We start from the raw sequence: 20164 nt of genomic DNA on the forward strand, positions 1-20164 counted from the left end.
CGTTACGCAAGGTAGAAAACTGGTTATGACAATGGTGAACCTGTGCAAGCTTTCAAAAGTGTAATCGATGTAGCTTTCCATACGGACATCACAGAGTGTGCGGTGTTGACATGTGACAATTGTTCTTTTGTTACCTGTGCGTTATGTAGTCCTCCGTACTGCTTTGATCATTTTATTGAGAATCCTTATGTACACTTATAGTTACGCCACGTTACCTACATGCGCCTCCTACTGTGACCTCTCGTGGAGGTTTCCAACATATTGCAGACAAACCAATATCACCATTTGTTTGAAGGTAATGAAACTTGTTTAATATTGTTTCTTTTCACAATACCTTTCCAACGATATACTATTTGACCCCTTTACCATTTAAAACTTTTGATTGGACTATTTCTGGGACCCTCCGGAGGACTCTGGGACACAACGTTTTCATTCAAAATGTGTGCCTTTAAAAGTAATGAGATACGTGTTCACCGATTTTTCTATCTGCTCAACCATTTTCCCCCAAAATGGCCAGCAGCCAGATTTTATAGACGCCCACTAGCTATGGCACGTGCTCTACTTTGCCCTGCTCTTGCGGACCTCACTGTTACAGAAAAAAGGGATACCACTGTTTGTTTACCGGGCTGCTAACATTACACATGCTTTCCTTTTTGTGCGTATTCACTTGTTCGAGCGCAAATTTGGTTCGTTTTTTCAGCCAACAAAATATATTTTAACTACACCAAGCTCTTGCCATTCGGATATTTACCTTGCTTACCTCACACATTCTGATAACAACCAATCACTTGTTCGTAAACAGAAGTACTCGTATTTTGTAAAATTTTAACTTGATTCTGATGGGTGCCATTCAGGGAATAAAAGGTTATGTTTTTTAAAAGGAACTTTTTTTCTCCTTAACTTTCATACGTATGTAATAATTTGGCGACTTCTATCATGTACTAATTATATTGCAAATAAATAGCTTGAAATGTTTAGTTCAGTGTACGACTTGTCATTGTGAGGTCGTAAGTTCGATCTCGATGGGGTCAAACATTTTGGTATGTTACGTTAAATTTCTCAATGCATTAATAATTATATAGGGGGTGCGGTAGGTCAGTGGTAGAGCGTTCACCTCCGGTGCTTGGGGTCCTTGGTTCGATCCCAGCTCGCGCCGTGTGGGCTTTGTGGTGGGCAAACACCGTGCTCGCGGGTTTTCTCGGGGTTCTCTCGTTTCCTCCACTTTCTTCATTACACCATTTCACTGATCTCTCATCATCACCGTCTCCTTTAGCCTAACCGGCATAACCGTGGGACGTAAAACTTAAAGATTTCATTTCATTTTTTAATAATTATATAAAATAATTACACTAAAATAAGTCATTTGTGTATACATATATTCATACAATCATTTCAGGGCATAATTAACTGTTATGTTTAACACTAGAAGGACCAAGATTTTTCTTATCCTAGAAAGACCAAAGGGGTCATTTTCACCCCTACTAAGTTTTAATAAATAAATATTAACGCAACTTGCTTAAATGAATATTTATTGAAATTAAAGTAATTTTGAATCATATGCATAACTAAAGAAACCATTTTTCTCAATAAAGGCACACAATTTTTATTATTTCTTAAAATATGAATGTTCATTTTTTGGAATAAAACAGCTTGAAACAACTATCTGGCTGGAATTGTAATTTTCGTACAGGAGCAATGAAACAGTCATGTTATTGAGTTTTCTACCTGAAAGCAACATATATGTTCCATCACGAATCCCGTATCTTTATTCAGGGCAGATTGAGCAGACAACATATTTCTTAAGACTGGCAAACTTCTTACAGCGAAAGCACATGTCTTGTGTTTTATTGCCCTTACATTTTCCTATCTGACACTTCTTTCGTTTCTTGGTTGGGATCGAACCTGGCAACTCTTCAGAATTTAGATCGTTCCGAACCCGTTTCTGTTTTGTCGCTTCCCAAAGTTTTCCCGCTAATTTCAGAATGAATGTATGTCGAGAGATTTTGCTCCCTGTAGCACATTTGTACAAAACATGGGCATTGATGGCGGCCAAATCCAGCACTTTGTAGAATAGCTGCACAGGTCATCTCCTACTTGCTGCCTTAGTTTGTTGTGGAACAATATTGTTTCTGGTTTCTTTCTCTTCTCATCTTTCATAACACGTACATCCAAATGAAGACTGCTCAACAGAAGGACGTTTTTGTTTTTCTTACACTGATACGATGTGTGTGACGTCAATGGCCGTTTTGAGTACTTTTGTGCTGTACAGTTCATTCCTACTAGAGCGAACTGATGCTGGTACTTCCCTTCTATTGCTTCGTAAAGTACCAAGCATGCTTATTTTCTTATTTCGCAATTCTCTTGCAAGGTGTAACGACGTAAAGAAATTATCACAGGTCACATGAAGTCCGGAGTTTTTGAAAGGTTTTACAAGCTGCAAAAGTACGTGTTCCGCCAGTGGAATGTTTGCTGGTCTCTGTTCATCTTTTCCTAAGTAAGGAAAACTGTTCACTATATATTTGTTTTTCCCCTCAACTAACATCCAAAATTTCACACCATACTTATCTGGTTTGTTACCCATAAACTGTATAAACTACAACTCGTTTTCATCGGAAATAGTTGTTCGTCAACAGTGCAAAAGACATCTGGGTTGTAACACTTTTGCGAATTTTCAATAAACCTATACCATGTTTCAGAAAACTGACAAATTTGTCAGTCTTGTGTCTGTTATCCCTGATGGACTTCAAGTCAAACCGTAAAAATCGCATAATTTCCATAAACCTCTTCCTTGGCATCACGTTTCCATAGTAATTTGAGCCTCAATTCTTAGACCAGAGGCACTTTATACATATTCCTCTCATCCCAATTGCACCACGTATGTACAATAGTCCTACAAACGCATCTAATTCATCAAGAGAAATCGACCAATTTGGATCTTTTAGTACGGTATGAGCTTCTGTTTCAGTACATTTTTATATGTATCATCATCCCATCATCAATAATTAGTCTAAAAGCGTTCACCTCAGTATCTTCTATGTTACGCATGGCATAAGGTGTAAGACCTACCCTGTAATGCACTACATTATGTTTCTTGATTCTACCAGACCCTGCAGAACTGTCATCCATCACTGTCCATATTGTCTGATCAGAAGCAACTTCGTCATTAGGAATTTGGTTGGAACTTTCTTCTTCACTTGAAATTTCACTAAAATGACTTTCACCATCAGAACTTGTATGTTCATCGGCTACACTGTTCTCTTCAGAAGCACTATCGGCCTCAGTTTCAGTTAGAGTCCATTGTTCATCTTCACCACCTGAGTCCATCGCATCAGCGTTTTGTAAATCGTCCGTGATTTCCTGAGGTGTGAGTCCTTTTCTGCCACACGACGCCATAATATTATTTTGCAATACCACTCAAAAAAGGATACCTTCTACTCCACTACGTATAATCTAAACACAGCACATTTCTTACTTCACAGAAGAACATCGTCGTACAAAACACACGGTACTCAAGAAAAAAAGTCATAAAATAGCAGCGACAGAAAATATTTAAACTATTCATTCATATAACTTTTTTTTAAATGCTAGGGGTCAAATTGACCTCTTTGGTTTTTCTAGGTAGAACTTAAGTTTTCGGGAAAATTAAAAATAATTGCCTATAAAAATTTCAGTTATGGAAATGTTATAACAAACGAGTAAAAGTGACGCCACATCTTGGCCATCAGATAATTATTCTTATTCTTAAAATATTCTCAATATTTTAAATTCCGTCAGGGGTCAAAATGACCCCTTTCGTCCTTCTAGTGTTAAAATACACATCTGAGGTACGGTGAGTGTTTACAGAACGACAGCATATTATTGTGAACGTTACATACAAATTAATTAAAACAGGAATTGATGATACGTAAGTATGTGTTGTGTATTTGCCTGAAACAACACACTTCAGATTCTGTCTATAGAAGTAACTATTGTAACCGGAAGTAATATTAACTTGGTATCACTTTCTATTTTGGTAGATTTTGGTGTTGATAGTCATTGGATGTTATCTTAAGACGCTGATTCGTTTGTAAAAAGACGCTTCTCGCTATCTGTTAGGGTTCATTTCTATATTTATAAACGTTGAAATCGGAAATGGCTAATTTTAATCCTTTCCAATTTGAATAGAGTTTCAACGGAAAAGATTGAATTCATTCCTGAAACGCTGTTATAATTGCAGAAGGGCACATCGTTCCCCGTTCTCGCTCTATGGAAATCGGTATTGACAACGGAAGTAAATTTGACCTCTTCCGTGTAGAACATTAAAGGGGAAAATAAAACCTATTCTTAAGATATGAATCGAATGCAAGAAACATTTTGTGACCTAAGGGGACCTGTATTGCTACCAGAAAGAATAATAAATAAAATCAGTTCCGTCTTTAACAGTGTGTTGTTGATAGTCATTATACATTGTATTGAGAGGCTGATTTGTTTGAATAAAACTGCTTCTCGCTATTTCTTACCACTTTTGTTCTATGATGATAAGGCTTAAAAAGATATTCAAACAGTAAATAATAGGAAACTGAACCACTTCTGGTTGATAGAGTGATGATAGTGTGTGTATAGTAATGATATGTTTGCAAAACTGCTTTTCGTTACCTGTTATCGTTTTCGTTCTACAGCGATACAAGTTGAAACCGAACTTGGCTAACTTCAACTGGTTTAAATAGGGATTGGTGGAAAATATTCTTGGGATGCAGAATTCTTAGAGGAACATTTTCTTAGAACCCTGAATTGATTGTTAAAAAAGCCGTATCTTGATATCTCCTATTGTTTTGATTTCTGGAAATAGAATTGAAATAGGAAGTAATAGTTAATTTGAACCAAACCTGTTGATCGTAAAAAAGCTTTACCCTGATATTTCCTATTGTTTTGATATATGGAAATAAGAATTGAAATAGGAAGTAATAGTTAATTTGAACCACTTCCTGTTCCGGTAGGGTGTTGACGAGAATTATGGTATGTTGCCTTGAGACGCTAAGTCGTTTGGACCAAAATGTTCTCGCTATTTGTTACTGTTTTCGGTCTATGGCGAGAAGCGTTCAAACAGAATATGGCAAATTTTAACAAATTCTGCTTTGATCAAAGTAGCTACGGAGAAGGAGGAGGCTACCCCCGAGACGATGAATCGATTGCAAAAAGCCACCTTTTAATATCTTTTACCATTTTTGCTCTACGGAAATCACTATTGGAACCCGGAAGTACTAGCAAATCTGAACAATTTTCAGCTTTGGCAGAGTTATATGGATAGTAACGATATGTTTGTTGAGAGGCTGAATCGTTTGCCTAAACCTGCTTCTCGCTATCTGCTACCGTTTTCGTTCTATAGAGATAAACGTTGAAACCGTTACTGAAACCAGAAGTTATAGTAAATTCTAACTACAGCCGAATTTCGAAGAGTATTGTGGATAGTAATGACATGTTGTCTTTAGACTCTAAATCGTTTCCAGAAACCGCCTCTCACTATCCGTTATCATTTTCTTTGTATATCGACAAACGTTGAAACCGGAAATGGCTAATTTGAACCAATTCCTGTTTGAGTAGAAGGTTAACGGAGAAAATAAAATATATTTTTTGGACACTGAATTAATTGCAAAATACCACATCTTGAAGCATTTACTCTTTTTATTAGGCGGAAATCGGAAATTGAAACCGGAAGTAATAGTAAATTTCAACCATTTATGGTTTCGGCAGAGTATTTTGATACTCATGATGTTGTCTCTAGAGGGTAATTCACTTTCAAAAATCAGTGCTCGTTGTGCTATGATTTCATGCTATGACGATAAAAGTTGAAACTGGTATTAAAACCCGAAGTAATAGTAAATTTAAACCATTTTCAATTTTAGTAGAGTATTGTAGATGACCATACTATTCACATGTTCTCTATACACACGGCATCGTCCACAAAAAAAAATCTCCTTGTATGTTGCCGTTTTCATCTATGGGTTAAATGTTAGAACCAGGAAAAGCTAATTTGAACCACATCTGGCCTGAATATAGAGTTAACGGATGAGACGGATCCTATTCTTTGGATGCAGAATCAATGGCAGAAAACCACTTCTGGATATCACTTACTGTCTTTGCTCTGGTATTTGTCGACAGACACACGGATGAAACCACTCTGTAAGATTTCCGACTTTTATGCAGAGCATTGTTTGGAAGTTTAAAATCTCTCTTTGCTTCCATAAATATTATTAACTATAACATATCAACGATAATCTTGTGTATAATTCAAAAAGTTCGCCGTGAAATTTATGCCAGATTGGAAGTAGTTGTGGGAAGGCTTCTTGCTATAACAGATTTATGGATGTTCAGGAAAAACAAACATAATCTTTCTATTTTACAACGGGGGAGTAATGCATCGGTCATTTCTACTGTATATCAACTTCACGGACAAAAGTGACTTGTGACTAGGGCTGTTCCGATAATCGAGTAATCGATAACAATTCGATAAAATTTCAAAACCGTTTCATCGATAAAGAAATTTAATTTTATCGAATTATCGAACTTTCGAGACTCTCGAAATGATCGAGACTCCCGAAATGTTCGGGACTCTCGAAGTGTTCGAGGCACTCGAAATGTAAGAAACGTTAGACAACTTCTAGACACTCGAATTGTTCGAGAATCTCGAATTGTTTGAAAGCAGCCAATACAGAAATATATCTACATGATCGCATTTGTCGAGTCGCTTGAATATTTAGAAAAGTTCGGGATTATCGGAGTGTTCGAATGAAACGATGTATTCGAGGTTATCATAGTTGTATATAATATGTATTACATATATGCAGTTTGTTCATTTTAAAATTTCTCTCCTTAGCAATGTAGTGAAGGAAAAGTTTTTTCCCCATAGATCTGTACAAAGTTTAAGCAGTCTGTCAGAAGAGAGAAAGAGGAAGAGAAAACATGCATCACCCGAATGGAATTGGAATCCAAGACAACATTAATCTACTAATAGTCACTTTTCCGATTGCAGGCAGAAAAATAATTTTACATATGATTTCGACAGATACAACTTTGCAATAACTTATCACATGAAAAAAGTTGTTTGACTAGTTTGGCTGCAAGAAAAAATCATTGGAGAGGTGAAGGAACCGAACTGTTCATCACTACTTTTGATAATACCCGAAACTTCGATAATACTCGAAATGTCGATAATACTCGAAATTTCGATAATACCCGAAACTTCGATAATACTCGAAATTTCGATAATACCCGAAACTTCCATAATACCCAAAACTTCGATAATACTCGAAATTTCGATAATACCCGAAACTTCGATAATTTCAAACACTCGAACGGTTTCGAGTAACCGATGACAACTCGATAAATTTTCACTCCCGAAGTTCGATAGGGCTTCAGCCTTATCGAACACCACTACTTGTGACTCCTACTAGGAGTACAATACTAGGAGTGCACGTGACCAATTACTTCGATAGAAGAGGCAACTTAATCAGACGTGTTTACGTATAAAAGAGTAATGCCTCGGGTACTTAGTAGAAGGCTTAGCTGGATGGAAGCAGCATAGCAACGTTCTATGCGAAAGAACGCTATTTGTTCTATCTGTTGTGTGAATAAAACACTAGTTTGTTTGTGTGTCTGTCTGTGTGGGTCTGTGTGCGGCCTGGGGATCAGACGAGTTGAAGAAAAGTTACTAAATTTTGATCACGGATACTTTTGTCCAGGCCCCAGACCAGAACGAAGCGGTTTTTTTTTTAATTCGAACCAGGGATCTCAGGAGGGGGCGTTTACCGGGACATGTAAAAATATTAGAAAATGACCGATATTTGTGTCGAATTCATAGTTTTCGAGGTCACTGAGGTCAATGTGACACTTCCATTGGCGATGACTTTCAAAATCAGCTACCATTGTATGCGGGCCGGGGTCACCGGGGCGGTACCGAAACACGTAAAACTGATCCAAAATGACCTATATTAGTGTCAAATCCTTAGTTTTGACGGTCGCTGAGATGGTGATTCTTCCAAAGGCGTTGACTTCCAAATACAGCCCAATCGCCTGGGGGCCAGAGGCGTTCTTTTAAATTTCGAACCAGGTGGTCTCAGGGGGCGTTTACCGAGATATGTAAAAGCAGCTTTAAATGACCGATGTCGTTTCGTTTCATTTTATCTGACCCATGCGAAAAGTGGGTATTTCAGCTAGTTATTAATAAATGCAAGAAATAAATTATTAATAATATACAGGGTGGCCCAAAAGTAGGTATACAGTACCGTACTGATCAGCTCATTGCATTTTATATAATTTCTTATTGTTATACATCAGGTAGACTTAGTTTCTTTATTATATGTCCTTAATGAGTTTTTACTTACATCTTAAGCTCAGAAGAGCCGAAGCAAGTAAACTCATAAACTAGAATGTTATAGTTGATCAATGCAGAGTTGCATGCATACTTTTGGACTACGTGAACAGATAAGAATGTATTTTGAAAGAAAGAAACGAAAGTGTAAACATACATAACCGTATTTCACTTTATATAATCTATCTTAAACCACGGTCACTAATATAAGATAATATAGGAAAATGCAAGAAAGTAATTAATAATAATAAATATGAACACATAAAAATATATTTTGAAAGATATATTTCCCACCCTAAAGCAAATATATATATTTCCGGAGAACCCACACCAGAAGCAGTTATAATTACTCGTCCATTGCACTAATACACTCGGCCACGAAGACCGTTCGTAACAGTTGCTTGATTTCTGCTACGTGGCGAGAAGGGATAATTCCAACTAACCAGAACCGCGTATTTAGCTGCTATGAGTATGGTCGAGCGTTATTTAAAAATATGCTTCTGAACACTGGTGAATTTGTCTACGTTTTACTTTCAATGCCCCATTTCACTTTTTCATTTGTTTCTGTTTACTTACATGAGATGAGTATCTCTAAGTGAAAAAAGAAGTTGAGACATTTTTGAATATTGATATTTGTAATTGTAATATTAGCAATAGGACTTATACTACTACTTGGCTTTCGAGGCACCAGCGTGTGAGTTTTTAGAGGAGATAACTACTGGGAAAAATACGTTTTTGAATCACTAATACATATATAAATTATTACATAAAAAATTGAATGTAACTATGTGCGCCTAATCATCACGGCCAAATTGCAGTCAAATGAAATGAATTTTGGTATATAGTTAGGCCTTAATCCAAACTGGGATATTATCAAATTGCTTTCATTATAATAATATCCTAAGGGATAGTGGAGATCCAAATTTTTGCGAAAAAAATTGAGTATCTGACAAACCATTAAACTTACGGAGTTGAAATTCAGTATATTAATTCTTTATTGAAAATGAACAGAACGTCTTGTAGTATTTTTTAAACTTCTCCTTTATGGTGAGGGGCGGCACTTTTTATATATGGTAAATTGGTAGTGGGTTTAATTTGTAAAATTAATCAAAAACGATCGATATTAGTTGAGAAACATATTCAAAAAATTAAAAAAAGAAAACAGAATTATGCTCTTTCTACTATAATAATTGCTGAAGCTTCTTTATTAAATAGAGCGCTTAGAGCACAGGGCAATCAACCTATAAAGTTGTGAGAAAACACAAGCTTCTGTACGTTGGTCTACTTACCTTGATTTGGGACTTTAAAAATTTCATCCGTTTTTCCACTGAAAAGTATCAATAATTCAACAAGGAAATAATTAGACCATGATTATTTAATTGAAATTCATCCTAATTTTGCCCATGACAAACAATTTACCATTTTATATCGTAAAGGACAGATCTATCGTTATTGTAACAGAGCGGTGCTTGAGCGATTGGCTGTAGAAATTCAAACTCCAATTAGTTTGAATTTCACAACTGGTTTTATTACATACGTAACTCTTTAGTCGGTAGAAAAGAGGACGTGGATCATGTGTCAGAGTTGATGACGATGTGTTTTGATGGGTCAGTGGGTCACAGTGGGTGGTGGGTCATGGTGGGTCATAGGTCAGAGTGGGTCACGGTGGGTCAGTGGGTCATGGGTCACAGTGAATCAGTGGGTCGTGGTTCAAGTTTACATTGACCCACGCCATCTCTGGCGGCCACCAAGGCAACCGTATAAATATTAATTTGTCTATTGTATTTACATTGCGAATAGGCGAAATTGGAACTATATAGCATCGGAGTCGATCATTTAGTTCGAATAAAATATGTATGTTAAACAGCACAATCCCTTCGAGAACATTTCCAAGGGCAAGACAGTAATTCACATGGTCGAAAGAAAGAATTAAATGTGTAAAGATACATATATGACTGCCTAGAGATGGCGTGGGTCAATGAAAACTTCATCCACGATCCACCATTCATCGTAATTCACGATTCACTGTTACCTACAAGGCACCATGACAAACTACCCACCGTGACCCACTCGAACCCACCCCCCACCATGAACCACTCTGACCCATTGTGAGCAACTCCGACCCACCAAAACCCATCGTCATCAAGTCCGACCCATGATCCACCCTCTCCTCTCCACTGAATAAAGTTTAAACTTGTAATAAAACAAGGTTGTAAAATTATCACTAATCGGAGTTTGAATTTCTACGGTTCACCGCTCAAGCACCGCTCTGTTATAATACCGATGGATCTGATCTTTACAATATACAATGGTAAAGTGTTTGTCATGGACGAAATTATGATGAATTTAAATTTAAGTATCAAATATAATGATTTCTTTGTTGACTTACAGATATTTTTCAGTGGAAAATAGGATCAAATTTGAAAGTCGCAAATAAAGGTAAAGTAGACCAAAGTAAAGAGAAGTCTAAAATTGTCCATATAATTAAGCATCCCGTACAAATTTAAAATTTCCACATAATTAAGCTTACAGTACAAATTTTATGTCTATTTTACTCACAACTTTATGACGTGATACCCTTATGCTCTGATCGCTCCATATAATAAACACAAGTTTCAGCAATTATTATAATAAAAATCAGTAGATGTAAAATGCGAAACACTGCAGTTTTTATTTCTCAATAATTGCTTTTCAATTTGTTTCTGAACTAATATCGATCGTTTTCGATTATTATTAGAAATCAATCTTATATATAGAAAATGTCCCCCCCAATAAAAGAGTTTAAAAAAAATATATTGAGATTAGGGTCTAACTATGTATATGCCAAATGTCATTTCAGTTGACTTTGCAATTTGATCATGATGATCACACACACATAGTTCTATTCAATTTTTTATATAATGATTCATACTTTATAGGTGATTCAAAAAATTTTCCAGTAGTTAGCTCTTCTAAAAACTCACAGACTGTGTCTGAAAAGTTAAGAAGCAAGTCCTATTGCTGTTATTACAATTGCAAATATAGTCAATTGCCTGAAGTTCTGCAAGAGTGCCTGACGTTCTTTTTCAATAGAAACAAATGAAAAAAAAAAGAAAAAAGAAAAAGGGAGGCCTTGAAAGTAAAATGTGTGTGTATGTTGACAACAGTAAGTAAGAGTATAGATTAATTCATTCTTGATTTTAATCTACAGAACAAATGCTTTTAATGAAAACAAGGGGCCTGTTAGCCGTAAACGGATAAAGGCCGTAAATAAAATTCAAACTTCAAATACGACTGAGGTAACTTGCGGACAATGGCTGATTTAACAACACGTTTGATAATAGCGAGTGTAAAAGATGATTTAAGAAGAGCGTTGATGTGGCCTGTGTAGCTAAGTGGATAGCGTGTGCTCTTGTCGTCCCAGCCTGGATTTACTGTTTCTTTTTTCAAGGAATTAAGCATTGTAAATCATGGTCGCGATTGATACTGAAAAAGATTTATCCCATGAAGCGAGAAAAACCTGAGACAATTGACGGGGGAGAGACACAAACATTGTTTCCATTAGGCGTTAAAATTTTATTTATTCGCATGTCTTTCGCTCTTTTCCTTTCCTATTTTCTTCTTTTCTCAGTTTGTTTCGCTTTCCATATTTTATCGATTTCTGTATGATGCATAGTATTATTTTCCTTTTCTTTGCATTCATTTCTATCTCTTAGAACTTAAAGTGAATGTAATTTCTGCAGATTTATCTCGTGGTTGTTTCTCTAAGTGATGCTCTTAGATAGTAATACTTTTTCCTCCAAGTGGAGAAATATCCTGACATGATATGTTTTCGGGCATGTATTTGCTGTCATGTTGGTTGTCCAACTATCAGACATACAGTAAAACTATGCTGCTGCTGGAAAAAGCTATCATTTCTTATATATCCAACCTCCACATTCTAATGTTCGTGGCTGTATATAGGTGTTAATTTACATTTTTCTAGCGGTAAATTTAAGGAAAGCATTGTGTTCACCTCTAATAATATCCTGTTTCTGTTATAATTTTGAAGGTTGTGGTAAAGGATGAGTGGATACCACTTGCAATTTTAAGACTTGTGGAGATGGAAAAAGCTGTTGTAGAGGGCGCTGGGGCTGTGACTGTGGCTGCCGTCTTATCTGGACAAGTTGACGAGCTGAGAGGAAAGAAGTGAGTGGCTTATTTACAAAGTATTTTTTGTTAACAGACACACTATAGTTACGCAAATTTCCAGTTATAAATTTATTAATTAAGCAAGCTTAGTGTAATGTGTATCAACCAAATTTCTTAGAAACTATAAAAATGGCTTGTTTCTGTCATTTACTCTTCTTTTACCATAAAAACAATAAACCCGGGAGCAAATGACGCTATTATGTTAATCAATAGAGGGACATTATTGAAGATAGTTGTTGTTGTTTTTTTTTTTTTTTTTTTTTTGCAACATTCTGCTAGAAAGTATTATGATATATTCTTAATTAAGTTAAATTTAGCACCCTTATTTAAAATAAAAATCATTTGTAGCTTTCGATACTGTGCTTCCGTTACTTTCTATTAAGTGTTATATCATCATTCTTTTTTTTTTGTACCCTCAAAATAGTTTTTGAAAGTCTCTGTTAAGAGTAATTGGAATTACAATGATCACCAGGGTTGGATTAACCCATCTGGAAGCCCGTGGCTAGAAAAAAAATATTTGGTTCCTGCAAACTTCACCTAATACTTCTTCATTTCTGTGGAAGTACAATAGGAAAGTTAAGGGGATAGGTTTCATATTTTTGGTCATATTTTATTTATGATGATGATTGTATCTTCATGATTCTTTTTAGATAGCCAGTTGAGATTTTGATCAGAATGGAGGCCCCTTATCCACCTGGAGGCCCCGCGCTATAGCCACCCCTTAATCCAGCCCTGGTGATCACACGGGTAGAATGATACTTTAATGTATGTTTTCAAGTGTTCAAATGAAACTATTTTTAAGAATTAAAATAACAGCAACTACTTTGTTTATTTCAATAATCTAATCTAATAAATTACGGTTAATGATGATTCATATAATAAAAAACAAGTTGATTCTTGTTCTTTCTTTGTTTATTATATTATTATTATATGTATATTGATGATTCAAATTACCCCAACGTGCGTTAAATGTAATTGTCATATTTATTCATAGCTACATTGTGATAAATCTTAATCATATCTTAGCGATTGCAAGACAAAATAAGGTTCTTGCATTTGATATAAGATCTCCTGTAGGATTTGCCCATTAAACTGTCTCTTCTAATGTTACAATTTATTTGTGAATCACTATAGCTGTATTTCAACCTAAATATGTACAGTACAGGATTGGTCAGTGGTAGAACACTTCACGAAAATCGTTAATGCCGCCACACCAATTGATCGTAGAGGGTGATATTTTGCCATTTATAGATGTTTCTTGCAATCTCATGCTATGTCTCTAATCACATAGTTTCAACTATGGCATAAGACATAACTTTGAAACAGATGCTTCGAATAAAAGTATTGTATTGGTTTAATGTTTGATTACAGAAGACAGCGGCGATTCCCCTATAATATAATTGTAGCTTCAGGTTATGAAATCTTCTGTGTGCCCAGGAAACTTATTACCAACAAAGATTTGAAAATATTCCAAATATAATATAAGTGAATTATTTTTTTATGTAAGACTCGTAAGTATACTCGTATACTGGGTATATGATTACGCAATGATAAATTCGTTGTTGTTTTTCGTGTAGTATTTATGTATCATATCAGAATTTAATGAATGCCTTCAAAGTTAAATATCACTGCACTCCCCATAGCCACATCAGGGGGGTTGCAGGGGCGAGGATTGAAACTGGTTTCGCTGCTGATACGACTGCCTTCTTTGACTCTGGAGTTGCCACTGAGAGTAGTTTTTCATTAGATCTAACTATACCTAAGACTATGGAGGACAAAACATATAGAAGGTTATTTGCACTTGTTTTATCTAGTTTTGCATAACAAAATAATACAAGAAGTCCATAATATCCAGTAGGAAATGAAATCTTGTAGTTTAACGTTCCACGATTATGCCTCCTAGGTTAAGGGAAATGTTATGCAAATGTATGGTTAAGGCAAATGATAATGGTAATAGAAGAATTGATTAAATACAATTGTGGGAGGAAACGAAAGTATCCCGAGAAACCCTATGAACATGATGTTGTCCCCCACAAACTTATTTGGCCTGGGATCGAATCAGGGACTTCATGCACTAGGGGTAAGCGGTCTATAACTGAACTACAGTGCTCCTGTAGGGAAGTAATACTATGCAACTTGAAAACTATTAAGACTATTAACAAAAGTGTGTGTGCATTTAGAATAAAGTTCAGAGATTTTTCTGTTAGTTAAATTTCCAATTGTGCACCATTCATGTCCCAACACTGTTGCAGTCTTTTCTGAAACCGAGAGTTGCCTCCTGTCGGTGCTTGTCTGGGATATTCAAAATTTTATTACTTATCTTGTCCTTCAGATCGTGCACTCTATCTGATATTTATGCATTCACTAAGTCGAGTTCTTGCCCCGGGCGATAGCTAGTCGCTGTCACAAGTGGTAAGCATGGTGATCTTGCAGGCCAAGGTGTAGGGCCTCTTTGACTATTTCATCTCTTCCGAAATTGTCCGTAAAGAAACCGCCGAATCTCAAGGGTAAATCGAAGAAATTTTGTTGCACAGGGACCTTACTTATGACACTAAACCTGTGAAACGAGCATAGTACCTTTGGACAATTATCTTGTTAAATGAGTTGTTGTCATATATTGGACAATGATTTTAAAGATTGATACATCTCGATTAAACTTAAATAACATAATGTATTAGAAAAGTTCGCTTTTCACCGCTTGACACTCCATGCTATATCTGCAACAAAGAAATGCGTAAATTAGTGTCGATGGTATGACCTGACATATACTAAGCAAGCGAAAGGTTAATGCGCAGACAGAACCTCATTTGTTATTCTACAGGGTTGATGCGCCAACTCAATAAATTACCAGATAGTAATTAAATGCATTTCCTCTAAAAATTTCTGTTAACTTGTAAATTATATCAATGTATAGACTACACATTCTGGTAAAATTGGATTAAGGTGAATAACTGGTGCAGACTGAAACATAGCAAAATAACCTATCTTGATCTTTCAACACTTCTCACCGTTGCCATGTGTACGTTGATCATAGTACAGTAAATTGTCTTCTTTGCATTACGTGTACGACAAATCAGCCAGATGAATTGTCGATTTCATTTATGGGACTGAATGATATTTTGATTCAGACGCAAATGCAGTAACTCTAATCTTGGTGCTATCAAGGTACACTTAACTCCAACCAACCAACCTCGACCTCGCTTGAAAAGTGCTAAATTGGCTGGTCTTGTTACAGAAATGCTTAAGGTAATACTGTCAATTGACCTGCAGTTAGTCGTCACAACAAAATAGAATTGCCAAATTGATGTATATACTACTACTACTACTACTACTACTACTACTACTACTGTAAATTCGTAAACACAGTGGGCCTTATGCAGAGTCGTTTTGACGTGTAATTAGTGCCATAACAAAGAGTTCGACTAACACATATTTCCTGCAGTAGTCAGGCCTTTAGTATGATGCTAATCATACGTCAAAACGACCCTGCATAAGGCCCAGTAATGCAAGATTATAGTAATTATTTTAAAATTAGTGACACATTCTTATTCGTGTTAGCTTATTACCATTTGGGAACAATATTATCATACTGCGCTGATCTTCGATGAAATACAGCTTCTTTGCAACACAATTTCTTTCTCTCTCTCTCTCTCTCTCTCTCTCTCCATTTTTTTTTAAAGAATCAACCTTTACTTTATGTTATTTGTGGCTGCATGATTCATATTCGTACCATTTATTTCATAAGTACGCGTAATATAACATTTATATTTAACTTTTATTCTGACATATTTCAGAGTGGTATGCATCTTATCTGGTGGGAATATTGATACCACAGTCTTGGGAAAGTGCCTCGATAAAGGACTTCAAATGGATGGAAGGGTGCAAAAATTCCGTATTGTGATCAGCGATAAACCTGGAGGCATGGTTGAATTGACAACAATGCTTTCCGAACTTGGTGTTCAAGTGAAAGATATTATTCGTGAAAGAGCATCGCCAGAAGCTGATGTGTTTAATATTCAGGTACATACAATATACCTCTGTTCGGATAATGGATTTTTCTCAGTGTTTGATTTTAACTACATTATTTCCCTGAGAACGGAGAAGTAAGAAAAATAAAAATAAACATTAAGGGAATCTTAAATATCTTCGCTTGGGTTTCTAACTCTCCATTTGATAACACGTAAATTTTGATATGGTAATTTCTAACAAATTATTGCAGGTAATGACTTGAAATTTTAAATAGAAATACAGAAGACCCATATAAATCCAATCACGGTCTCCAATTTACGTTACATGCCACAGTGGGTCAGAAGACCTAAAAAGTCGTGCATAATCTAATGTTTCAAATTGAATGTTTTGTAATAAGTAACACTGACATAATTTGACAAAGCTCTAAGTCTTAAAATGCAGTACGAATTTCTCCTGTAGCTTTGCAGATACCCTGTTTGTATGCATTTAAGGTGAAGCTTCTGTGAGTGTTTGTATGACATTGAAGAATGTGATTCTTATAAGTAAAATCGTAGGTCATATTCAATAGCTAATAAAAACAAAATGACAAAAGGAATTCAGGCGATCTTTGGATATAGTATCAGTACGGGTCAGGGTGCGAAATTGTTTGAAAATGGTGGGGGGTGGGAAGAGGTTCTGCGGTCCACATTAATGCCTGACTGTGCTTCACACATGAAGTAGCTGCTCCAAAAAGTTGAAATACTCATTATTATTATTATTATTATTATTATTATTATTATTATTATTATTATTATTATTATTAGCTAGTACTAGTAGTAATACTACTAATAATAAATGTCCAAACTAGTGGTCATTGTAATTTAAAATACTTTAATAATGTTCTTTATTCATTTAACCTATATTGGTATACTTATCTACTACATTTGACATACACTTCGGTGCGTATGGTCCAGGGTTAGACTCCCGTGGGATCATTGTCCTGTTGTGTTTATCATCATATTGAAGACTGCATTCACGAAAATAGTGAAATGAGATGTAGAAGTCAGAAATAATAGCGTCTGAGAACCGATGTGCTAACCATCCTATGAAGTTGAAGCGTTCCACCTGGCCAGCCATATATCCCCACAAACTGTAGAGTCTGAGTATAGTTTTTATTATCATTTATGAAATTCCCGTTTCTTCGCTAAGTTTTTAGTGTTTCAGTTTGGTCCCTCAGATATTCGGTATCTGTATCTGTATTGTATTATTAGCAAGAATATGTTATTACAAATAACATATATGATTTCAATGCAAATACTTCGAAGCACAACGAAAAGCCGCGTTGCGTCTTTGGTAGAGCGCTCACTTCAGGTGGGTGAGATCCCTGGCTTTGTCTAGCTCACGCTAAATTCTACTTGTGGTATACAAACACTGTGAGTTAAGGTTTTCTCGGGGTCCTCCCGTTTCGTTTCACTTTCTTAACCCACTATTATCATCCATCTCATCATGACCGTCTTCTTTAGTCTTGGTGGATATTCGTTGGCATTTGCTTTCCATCTCCTCCTCTAGTCTAATATTGGTGTCCCCCCTACAGATTTTGGTGAGGGGGAAATGCAAGCATAACATTTTTGGTGGGGGGACATTTCCCCCGGCCCAGGGATTTCGCACCCTGGTACGGGTTATTATCTTCTTATCTTGTTTCTTATCTTTACAAGTGTAAATATGGAATATACGAGCCAACATATACCCAACATAAGCCAACATATAGAAACCTGTTCAACATACTCTTTGAGAAAGCAGTTATTCTCAGTCTGCTAAGACAAAGTACCTTGAAAATCATGTGATGGAAGTACTAAGCTTAGGAGAAGCAGATAAACAAATTAAGGACTATAGTTTATCTATTATAAGGTTGTTTTCCTCAAAGGTGTTTCAAAAATGGAAAGCAAGCAACAGAATGTGCAACAGTAACTCCAGAAGACGATGCTATTTCCTGACAGTGCATAGAGACCCATTAATACTGATATCTTTAAGTTTGGATTATCGACTCTCCACGCATGGATTAGCTTTTTTTTTTTTTTTTTTTTTTTTTTTTTTTTTTTGAATGTCTTGTACATGTCTCGTATCTACTTGATATCAAAAAATGGAAAGTTAGGGAAGAAGATAAACACAAATTCACATTAAGAAAGGAAATGATACTTGCAAAATTCAAAACTGAAATGGGTCTTTTGGTGGACCAACCTAAACCTGATGAAGTGGAACATCTAATCATGGCCATATGGCACGAAGATTTTTCCAAGATCCAAGTCTGTCAGCAGCAATTACTGGGATTAACGAGGTACTTATTCAGAGGTTGTGCTGGGAGTTATTTCATGCGGATTTGACATAAATGTTTCTGCATTCGATGAGTATGCTCTTCAGACTGCCAAGATGTTCGTCGAGAAGTATCCGTGGTAGTATATGCCTGCGTTTGTGCAGAAATGTTTGCTTCATGGTCCTTCTATAATTTTTGCTGCATTACTTCCCATTGGACTTTTGAGCGAAGAAACTCAGGAAGCACGATATAAAAACAAGAATCGATTCAGGCAGCATCATTGCAGAAAATTCTAAGGATATGCTACAAACGAAGATCTGCTTTTAACTTACTACATCGGACTCTATCATTTCCTCAATGAAACATCTGCAAAGCAATAGAAACAATCTTTCAACAGCAGTGCTAACTCTTCTGGTGGAACCTTCTCACATTACAGCACAAGAGGGCACAAGACAGCGACAGTTCTGTCAGTTACAGTGAAGACAGTAGTGACTGAAATAATACCCAATGATAGTGAGAACATGTTGATACGTGTGATTAATTTCTGATAATTCAATATCTTACGTACAGTCTAACTTACATAGATTTATACTGTAGAATTGCATATCCACATTTTTCCTGCAAAACACTTGTGTTTCTGTGTAGGTATTGTGTGATGTCTGACCACAAGCATAGGTTTCAAACATTATTTAATTTATATTTTCGTAATATATTTTAGGTATTCTAATATCGTCATTTCACATATCGTCATTATCACCTATTTCATCCCCATCTCGTACGATGTTCTACATGTTAAAATGCGAGATTTCCAATAAATCAATCTAATTCACCATGTTTATTCATTTTCTTTCATTTTTGACCATATAAAATGAATCACAATCATTAGACAATACCTACATTAATTATGCGTACAAAATTGCCAATTTCGGCCCACTGTGCATAGGTTAGATTTATTACAATATGTTCTTAATTAAGTTTGGCATCAGAGAATAAAAATATGGTGTAAAGGGGAGAGGGGGGGTTGATGACTATCTGTTTGCTTGTTAGCGGCTTTTAAAAGGACAATCTTACCAGAAAAATCATGTTATGATTCTCACTTCTCAGTGGTTAGAATGGCCTGGACTGGAAGAGCCCTAAACAACTACTTTCTTTCTTTCATGGTTTGTTTGTTTCCACACCCTACGGTCACAAGAAGAAAACTTGTTTGGGTGACCATATAAAATTAGCAGTGAAAAAGCAAAAAGTAAAGGACAGAATGATACCACGGACGGATTAAAGGGAGGGGCGGTCACACCATTCGAGAACATTACAATACTTTGAATAATAGCAGTAATAACCGAGAAATTGCGTAATCTAATAAGGAAAGTGTTGAAGTGTGCTGATCAAAA

General features: G+C 35.9%; 1 protein-coding gene across 1 annotated transcript in view; it reads left to right on the forward strand.

Annotated features, from left to right (window-relative positions):
• Nucleotides 1-20164, forward strand: part of LOC145690307 (L-threonine ammonia-lyase-like) — a 132319-nt gene that overhangs the window by 99381 nt on the left and 12774 nt on the right. Inside the window, exons 6-7 of the mRNA XM_081765084.1 lie at nt 12378-12514; nt 16312-16537. Of these exons, the coding sequence (XP_081621210.1) occupies nt 12378-12514; nt 16312-16537 (363 nt within the window). The remainder of the gene's footprint in view (nt 1-12377; nt 12515-16311; nt 16538-20164) is intronic.

This window comes from Thermobia domestica, chromosome 7, assembly GCF_964235325.1.
Source record: "Thermobia domestica chromosome 7, izTheDome1.hap1.1, whole genome shotgun sequence".
NCBI classification, from domain to species: Eukaryota; Metazoa; Arthropoda; class Insecta; order Zygentoma; family Lepismatidae; genus Thermobia; species Thermobia domestica.